Source organism: Zingiber officinale, chromosome 6A (assembly GCF_018446385.1).
Source record: "Zingiber officinale cultivar Zhangliang chromosome 6A, Zo_v1.1, whole genome shotgun sequence".
In the NCBI taxonomy this organism is placed as follows: Eukaryota; Viridiplantae; Streptophyta; class Magnoliopsida; order Zingiberales; family Zingiberaceae; genus Zingiber; species Zingiber officinale.
In genome coordinates this window covers 131,015,853-131,025,026 of record NC_055997.1, presented here as the reverse complement: position 1 = coordinate 131,025,026, position 9,174 = coordinate 131,015,853, and the positions used below count along the sequence as shown (strand labels likewise).

The 9,174-nt window shown below is 43.0% G+C and overlaps 1 protein-coding gene across 2 annotated transcripts; it reads right to left on the bottom strand.

The window, feature by feature from the left end:
• Positions 1-1,497: 1,497 nt before the first annotated feature.
• On the bottom strand, positions 1,498-6,728 carry LOC121998108. Of its 2 annotated transcripts, XM_042552858.1 has the most exons (6): positions 6,366-6,728; positions 5,589-5,712; positions 3,253-5,377; positions 2,692-2,752; positions 2,389-2,612; positions 1,498-1,821 (listed from the first exon to the last, which is right to left on the bottom strand). In XM_042552858.1, exons 2-6 carry the CDS (start codon positions 5,710-5,712, stop codon positions 1,752-1,754), a joined length of 2,604 nt encoding a protein of 867 aa, XP_042408792.1. In that variant the 5' UTR covers positions 6,366-6,728; the 3' UTR covers positions 1,498-1,751. The 2 variants fall into 2 exon arrangements, with proteins under 2 accessions (XP_042408792.1, XP_042408791.1); XM_042552857.1 differs by having other exon boundaries at positions 5,589-6,727.
• Positions 6,729-9,174: the final 2,446 nt, after the last annotated feature.

The following is a 9,174-nucleotide window of genomic DNA, read 5'->3' as shown; positions in this document are numbered from 1 at the left end:
TTTATTATCATCATTAATGAGTTTAATGTCTTTATTAATATCAAGACATTACGAAATCATTATTAATGAATTTAATATCGTCATTAATGTCGAGATATTACGAAGTCGCCATTAATGAGTTTAATTTTGAGATATTACGAAATCGCCATTAATGAGTTTAATGTCGCCATTAATATTGAGACGTTACATAATTATCATTAATTTCGTATTAATGCTTCCGTTACACTCTTGAGCAGGCAGGAAAAAGAGATTCAGGTGACAAAATATTGATTTATTCACTTGGGCAAATCTTGCCTTGATCGGTCTAGCATTCAACGTACGCAGGTCGTGCTCATATACGAGTTAACCTTGGTTCAATACAATTCAGACCCTGAGTTTGCACCCACCTTTGCATATCTAAGCGTGAAAGAGTCTCCCCCCATATATATATTTACAATATCAATTCATGTACTATAATTTAAATCAACAATAAAGCCAAAAGACTTCTAATGTGGAACTAAAAACCTATGCACAATAGAGTCACTTTGTCTCAACCTCTTTATTTCATTCACATTTCCAACACCACGACCCTCCTTGCCGGTACAATCTGGTAGCTTAGTTCTCTCCTCCTTTATCAATCTCAGCAGGCTCCGATCTCTGCTATTGGGTTGATATCTATTTGAGAAATGTTGTTCATCTGCTTGGTGTCCAGTCCAAATGCAAAGAATTGTGACCTCGTTGGGCTGTGCAAAGCAAGAGACACAAGAGCTAAGGCAAATCTAGTACAATACATCGGCTAAATCAATGGATTGTGCAAGCTGAGTGACACGAGAAATATCAGAAGCCTCTGTGTAGATCTGAAGGATCAATCATCTTGATGAGATGGGGTTAGGGTCCAATTGGGCCAATCCGATCGAGTTATCTAATTGGAGCATTTTAGATTAAAGACGGTCAAACAATCAATTTATCCCGACTCTAGGGCCTTAGCTCCCCGAACACATGGCTCCGCTCATCCAATCTAGATACATTTAGCCGATCGAATTCTCCCAACTCCAGAGGACTCAACTCCCCAGATTCCATTCCACTCTGTTGAGTCAGTGTTGATCGATCCGCTCCATTCCAAGGACTCTGCCCACAGGTAAATTTGCTATAAAAACGAAAAAGAACCTGCAGTTAATGCATCTCTGTGGAGGATACAGAGACACAAACAGTGTATGAATCAGAAACAAGAACATGGTTTCCAGCCAAATGCTCCCATTTCACATCACAAGAACTCAAGCACCACCAAACAAGACTGACACGCCCAGCTCTGTAATAAATGATGGCCAACCTTTACATGATTCCAAACTCATCAAAACCTCATTTACTTCAACTACCCAAAAGTAGTTCAGTTTGGTTCCACACCTTCTTCACAAGTTTCTGACAACCTACTGAAAAACTTAATTTACTCACCTTTGTCGCCATGTGCCAATACCAAAATTACTAGAAATCTAAATGAGTTTGCATATTCTCACTAAGTGATTAATAAGAGATCCATGCAACTACCATTATATTTGAGTTCTAGAAGCATAGTTCACACGCATTTGTATTATGACTCAATCCTAACAATACATATCACAACTGAAGCTTAACGGACAAAATCCAGTAGGGAGAAGAGAGCATTCGCAGCATAATTGTAGCACGACATCACCATAGTTGGTCAGCACATGGTACCACATTGACAGCACTTTGACTATGTTCCTGAGATGAGTGTTGTCGTTGCTATCAACTGATTAGGTCGTCGCTGAAGAAGCAATTGCTTTGGGAACAGACATGCCAAATCCATGTTTTACTTTCTCGACTCTGTTGGAACAATCACGTTACATAATCTTATAGAAGAAACAATTCGTTCATTAGGTGAATAAACTTACTGCGATAGAATGTCAATATCATAGGTGTATAGATGCGCAAAGCTAACAATGCATGCTACTGTTATTAATTTATCCAATAATTGTATCGTGCACATTAAGACAAGTAAAGAAAATATAATCCTCTTGCTAGAAAGGTGATTGCTATCAATTTTTAACATGCTTAAGCAATTTGATATTCTAAGTATATTTGCAAATAACTCTATTTGAGAAAGTTAAAAGGTAAAATCCTCTTTCCAAGCTACTACATGAAATGTGCTCAATTCTTCTTGAAACTTAGTGAAAAAGAATAAGAGTGACGACTCTTATCGGTGCCTATCCTAGTTTCCTTATAGTTGAAGAAGGTTAACTAATACTAGTATAAATACATTTTAAGCCAGAAAAGATCTGTATAGAATGAACCACCAACTAATTTTTTCTATGTTTACAGTATGACCATAAAAGAACATCTAAAGTAAGAGAACCAGAACTTTGAAAATCAGAAAAAGTTATGGAAGCTTACGTTGGTGCGAGTTTACCAAGACAGTCTAGCTCTTCACCAGATAGCTCATCCCAAACTTTACCCGAGATATCAATTATATAAGAACAACCTCTGCCTGATGGAAGCCCTCGACCAACAAGTAACTCCATATCCTTCTGGTGAAGCTCTCTACCATTCACAATGACACCAGTATCTCCCCCGGCACAATTCTTGGGCATTGGATAATTGAATTCTTCAATAAATGGCTGCCATAAGAATGGATTGTGTTTAACTTTATGTGAATTGGAGCACCTGTATATATGGGTATCATAAATTTACACTTACTGGAATTATCCCAACGCCTGGATGTCCCATTGCACCCCAAAATCCAGCGCGGTAGTCATACCTGAATGATGAAGCTATTTGTAAGAACAACATTCTAAAATTATCAACAATTATCCAACAACAGAGAGCTTTCTGTCAGGAAACAAGTTTAGGTTTCAAGGATAAAGCACATCCAATCAATATGGAAAAATTAACTAGAAACAAGGGATTGATAGCCAACATTAAAAGAACAATTTTGTAACATAGCACCTATACTGTCCAAGGCTATATATGTTCCCTAACTTGGGAGAAATTGAGTAGCAGAATAAGAAAGGAACATAATACCCTAGACTAGACAGGATATGGCACATCATATAAAGGATCAAGAATATGAAGAGTTGTCAATCAAAGGATTAACAAACAGAGTTAAATGAACTCATGTTCTTGTTACAAATTTATGGAGTTCAAGATTATTTATTGCCTTCCACAGTTTAATAAGGAAAATTTTCTTTGGTCGTGGCAAACAAAATATCCAAGGTATTTTAGAAATGCAACTCAGCTTGGAGGAAAAAGAAAACTCACCAATAATTACCAGGAGAGATTGGACCTGCTAGTTTTTCAGCCTTCTTTATTAAATTATCAGCGATAGGATGGCCATTGACTGAAACTTTACATCCACTATGCCCAAGTGATTGATTAAATGGTCGGAAGCTCTTCTTTATCAGACCAGCAAAAAAAGAATCACTACTCTTAATGACCCTAAGTTGAACTTCATCTTTGCCTATCTTGTCCCATGAATCTTGAGACAGATTTGCTGGCACATTCTCATCATCTGACAAATCCATCTCAGCAGCCACTTGCACGTCTTTCGCAGAATTCTGCCTCAAGTTTCCACTTGAGCACATATTTCTCCCTTGTGCTGAGCGTACACTCCTGCTCCCACCATTTCCAGATCCATCAGTTGATTGATCAGAATGTGAGTATCCAAAATGTTCACGAAGTGGTAAGCTCGGAACTCGTGAAATCATCTGCTTTTCAAAGGGGGCACCAGATGAGGTGGGAACATCCTTTGGTGAAATCACACTCTCTGGGCTCTCGACAAAGCCAGATGTAGTGGAAGATAAAGACAAAACATGTGTTTTATCTGACTCACTCGAGCGTAGACCATGTCCCTTTTCTATCAACTCTGAATCATTAATTGAGAAAGCGTAAGGCAGAACTAGCTTCTCATCACTAGACTGAACATAATTGACTGGGCTATTATTGGAAGAATTTTGGTTCTCTGAACATGAGGATGCCGTTGCTGAAGAGATTACAAATCTACTTCCTTCATACTTGATAGAAATTAACTTAAAGCAAGAACCACAACGCAAGCTGAACTTATTTTTCTTCAGCAGAAATGATTTTTCTGGTAGTTGCAGAAGTTCAAAACAATTGGAACATATAGTAAATGGAGCAGCACCATCAATGGATTGACAAGAACGTGCAGCATTCTTGCTAAACATGGTTCTATGATATGGTCTAGGCTCTAACCTGGGTAAAGGAGCATTTCCTGGCTTCAAATTGTAACTTCTGCTACCAAAACTCGATGGACCATCAAATGTATAAAAATCATGATTAGTCGCAGGATAGGGATACCTCTGATGGTCATATATAGCAGTTGGCGCCCTAGTAGGAACTGAGAATGGCCTCTGATAGCAATGCAAACACGAGCAAGCCGGCTGATGATAGAAACCATCATGATGATAAGGCATGACATGATCAGGATCAAGCTGCCCGTATCCAAAAGTGTCAAGCTGTCGTTGTGCATAATCACCGAGGTGAAGAGGGACTCTCCTATGAGCAAAAGGATCCCCATAACCAGATAAATGACTTTGAGCAGGCATATTAGAACAAAAATTCAAACCACCAGCATTATGGTCATGTGTGGCAGACAAACATTGAGATGGATTCAGGTTCAACGAGGATGAGTTTCCAGGAAACCAATTTGCATGGTCATCATAGGCATAGGAACTTGGCCAACTGGTCTTTTTATCCAAGGTAACACTTGTCTTCTGCCTGTCTGATGCCTCACAAGTTCGCTGTACTTGATCTCTAAGTTCATCAAGCATTCTCAAAAGCTTTACTCGATCTTGCTCAAGGTAGTCAACTCTTCTAGCATCATCCATATTCTGCTGGTTTTCTGCCTTATTTTCACCATAAAGATGCCTAGCATTGGAATGATAAGTAGAAGGACCTACGTCACCGCGATGCAGAGACTGAGCACTTGCCATGGGAACCCTGGGTGTTCGATCCAACTCATCCAACTTTTCAACTCTTATTTGCACAGATTCAGCTGACCCATCTATTCCCTTTTCTTCGTCTGTTTGACTCATTTCAGCTACATTTAGATTCTTATCATTTGTGGTGACTGTGATATTTGTTCCCCCTTTTTTTTCAAGACCATCCAACTCTGAGCTCATCGTATCCCTTTCTATAACGTCATCCTCGTTTGCAGATACAGATTTTATATGGGAACAGGAAGCTATCTGTGGAGATGACTCCGTTAACTTGCTCTCTGTTAGATTCCCCTCGTGATCAGTCTCCAAGTTTGTCTCTGAACCAAACTCCTTTTTCATTGTAACATGGTCCAAGACCTCAAGATATTTGGCTCTCTCGCCCTTGGTGTTCTCAGAAGAACCACCAGAGCCTGCACTAGGCGTCTTGGCTGCGTCATTCATAACCATAAAATGAATGTCAGCCTACCTAAATGTCAATACCACATTGTAACAAGAAGAAACCAGAACAAGGTATTGTCAACAGAAACGCTAAGTTTGATCCCGCAAATCAAGCCAAAAATGTTGGACTCTGCTAGTATTCGCCTATTCGGGTACAGAACGAAGGAACGAAGAAATAAGAAGAAAAGGTTGGGGGTTCACCTTGTAGAGTGGTTCCACAGCTACCACAGCGGTAGAACGAGAAATTAGCGAGCTCCGGGAGAAGCTTCTCACATCTAGGGCACCGCACAACTCGAACCTTCGCACCAAAACCCTCTTCCGCCATCTGTTCACAAAGAAAACCGAACAAAAACAGTATGGGAAACGCCAAGGCCAGACCTTTTTTCCACCCTCGCAAAATCACCCAACCAAGATACTCTTTTATACCACCCAACGAAACGATGAGGAGAAAGGAATCACAATGTATTCATCAAGAACAAATGCAACTCAAGAAGAGAAGGATTGCATTTTTTTTCTAGTACAGAATCTGAGATCAAAGTAGCTCTTTTCTCGGTAAACGAGAAAGCATTCCGGCCGTTCTTCGCCCTTGCTTTATTCTATCGCACTTTAGCCATGTGCGGGAGAGAAAAAGAGGAGAGTTCTCAGCAGTTATGGAGAAGAAAAAGAGGGGAGTGGAGACACATCGCTAGCTTTGGGTGGGGAAGAAAGAGAAATGGAGAAGAGAAGAAGAAATACGAGTTAAAGTACGGATAGCAGCGAGGTGGAACAGTGCTGGGGAAGGACCTTCACAGGCCTTCAAAGTGATAATAATAAAAAAAAGCCACTAAACGCCCAAAACCTTCAAAAAAAGCCAGACGAGAAACGCCAAGCTCCGGCCTTTCACCCTACGTCCTCAAATTCCCCCGGCCAAGGCGCCAACATCCCTCTTTTGTACCCGTAAACGCATCAAAGGACACGAAGAGGCGAAAAAGGAATAACCTTGGCGACGTTCGGTCATCCACCACAACTGCAGCTCAAAAACAAAAGGGGGCGCGGTCCCATTTCCTCGAACTCCACCGAGAATCTGCGATCAAAGCGCGCGGCTCCTTTCTCGGTAAATGCAAAAGCATTCGGCCCCCTCTCCCTCCCTCCCTCCCCTTTTTTCTATCGTGCCTTTGAGGAGGCGGAAGGGGCGGTTTTGGGAGGCAGATCGGAAGAAGCGCGAACCATTTCTCCAGCTAGTCATTTATAGAACGGAACCCCATGGGACTCGATCGCCGGCGAGGCGCCAGCTCCAACCGATCCGGCAATCGTCTCGATTCGATCTCCATATTCGCATTCGCCAGTCGCATAAGTCAAATCCTTGTCCTCTCCGCCTACCATCAACAGTACTATTATTCGACGTTATTTTCTCAAAAAACACCTTTCACATTTCAATTTCCCACAACGCGTCCTTACCTTGCCTTCCAACACTCAAATGCAGGATAATATATATTTTCAAATTTAATTAAGTTTATGCATATCAATACTAAATTTTAGAAAAATAAAATAAAAGACTTAGTTTAAGAAATAACTACAGTCTTAAATTCAAGGTAAAACAAAAATAAAACAGCATGAAGTACTAATCGAGCTGTAGAGCATTATTGTTTTTTTTTTGTTTGTTTGTTTGTTGGTTGTATTATTTTATTTATTTCCTTGACTTTAAGAGAGTGAGGCAGTGTTTTTGAGCTTTGACAATTTTTCATGCATCTGCTCTGTTCTGTTCTTCACTGCCTCTCTGTACCTAAATAATGAATATTGATTTTTTTAATTGATGTCCTTTTAGAATAAATAAATAAAATAAAATAAAATGAGACGAAGAAGAAGGCTGACAAGTGACAGAAGAGAGGGGAGCAGGAATCAGGGGCATTCACAAAGCTTATTCCTTGTCATGGATATCTACCATCTAAATCCATCCATCCATCCATCACTCACTCAAACCTTGACCCAAAAAAAAACTTTGGGACTTACTTAAAAAAGATTGATTTTAGAATTTCTAACATATTTTCCCCTTAAACTAACTATATAGTTGATCCGGCGGTAAGAATGAGGGACCCATAGATGGGGTCTCGTCCGAGCGGAACCAGAGATTACCCAGCCAAAGGTTTGGGTTTCCGACGCCAAAGCAGAAGAACCGGAGCCGAGTCACCGAGCGGAGGTGTCCGCTCGGCCGAGGACAAAATGGCCGAGCGGAGGTGTCCGCTTCACCGGAATCGTGGCGAGGGAACAGTGGTTAGCCGAGCGGCCTATTCGCTCGGCTCGGGATATGATATGTCAGCGAAGGCATGATGATTAGACTGTACGCAAGATGTCACTATTAAAGGCCCCACCATCACGTCACGGAAAGGTTGATACAGTAACAGTATGGTCTTATGGATGCCCTTCTGACAGGCTCACACCTAGGCATGGTCGAAAGCATGTGATCGCTTCGATAGGTGTGCCCAGGCTCCTTCGAGAGGTCTATATAAGACCTCCATTTCTTCAACCGGAGGTACACAAGTCTACATTCTCTAAGCCACTTTCTTATTCCTTCGCCTAACTTGAGCGTCGGAGGGCCGTCGCCGGGACACCCCCCCGGCTCGGTTTTGTTGCAGGTTCGCCGAAGCACTCGAGGATCCAGTAGGGAGCGCCACATCCCCAGCGTCCGTTGACTCCTGATTCGGACAGGATCAAATTAGCGCCGTGTGTGGGAACGTACCTGCATCCGAGCAGAGGCAATGGACGAGGCTGGAAGACTACATACCGTGGCACTCTCACAAGAAGAGTTTGACGCTATAGTCGAGGCGAGGGCAGCCAAGACAGTGGCGCAGCAAAAGGAGAAAGCACAGGCTGAGCGAGCGCAACAGCAAACAACCTCGGCTTCAGCAGGCCGGGTCGCGCATGCAGACCGCCCGGAATATGTTTCAACAGGGGGGTTCCCTCAGGCACTCTTCCGTACTCCCCCAGAAATCGCGCCCGCTCACGGGGAGCAAGGATCTTCATCCGATGAGCCTCCCGTTCGGGATCATAGGAAGGGAAAAGCTCCCCAAGCGAACGCACCACCCGAGTAGGTTCACCGACAGTTCTCTGAAGCCATACATCGGGATCCGTTACCAAAATACTATACACCACCGCCGATCGAAGCTTACAATGGGACGACCGACCCCGACGATCATTTGGGGAAGTTCGACAGCATCGCCACCTTGCATCAGTACTCCGATGGCGTAAAGTGCCGGGTATTTCTCACCACTCTATCGGAATCTGCACATAGGTGGTTTCGGAGGCTGCCGGACGGCTCTATCACTAGTTTCCAGGAGTTCCGGAAAGCATTTCTTCATCACTTTGCGAGCAGCCGACGTTATCAAAGGACAAGCGTCAGCCTGTTCACCATCAAACAAGAACCAAGAGAGTCTCTCCGGGCGTATATACAGCGATTTAATCAGGTAGCGATGGACATCCCTACAGCCACCTCGGAGACAATGGTAAACGCTTTCACGTAAGGCCTCGCGGAAGGGGACTTCTTCCGCGCGCTCATTCGCAAACCACCCAGAGACTACGACCACATGCTACACCGGGCGAATGAGTATATAAATTTGGAAGAGGCGGAGGCTGCCCGACGGAAGGAAACTCATGCCGAACGTCCGGCCCATGCCGAACGGAAGCAACCCGCTGCCCATCAGCCACCAAGAGGACCAAGAGTTGAGGCATCTCGGGCACATCATGCGAAGTCCCCGGTGGTCCAAGAGGTAGCGGCCGAGCGGCCAAATATGAAGAAAAAGAGGGTATGGAC

What these genes read in the sequence shown, in the direction of transcription:
- LOC121998108 (XM_042552858.1), bottom strand. Translation starts at nt 5,712, where the DNA reads ATGGCGGAAGAGGGTTTTGGTGCGAAGGTTCGAGTTGTGCGGTGCCCT. An exon ending in ATCTCTCCTGGTAATTATTG is followed by an intron (nt 2,753 to 3,252) that starts GTGAGTTTTCTT and finishes TTCATCATTCAG; the next exon opens with GTATGACTACCGCGCTGGAT. An exon ending in CTTGGTAAACTCGCACCAAC is followed by an intron (nt 1,822 to 2,388) that starts GTAAGCTTCCAT and finishes TTGTTCCAACAG; the next exon opens with AGTCGAGAAAGTAAAACATG.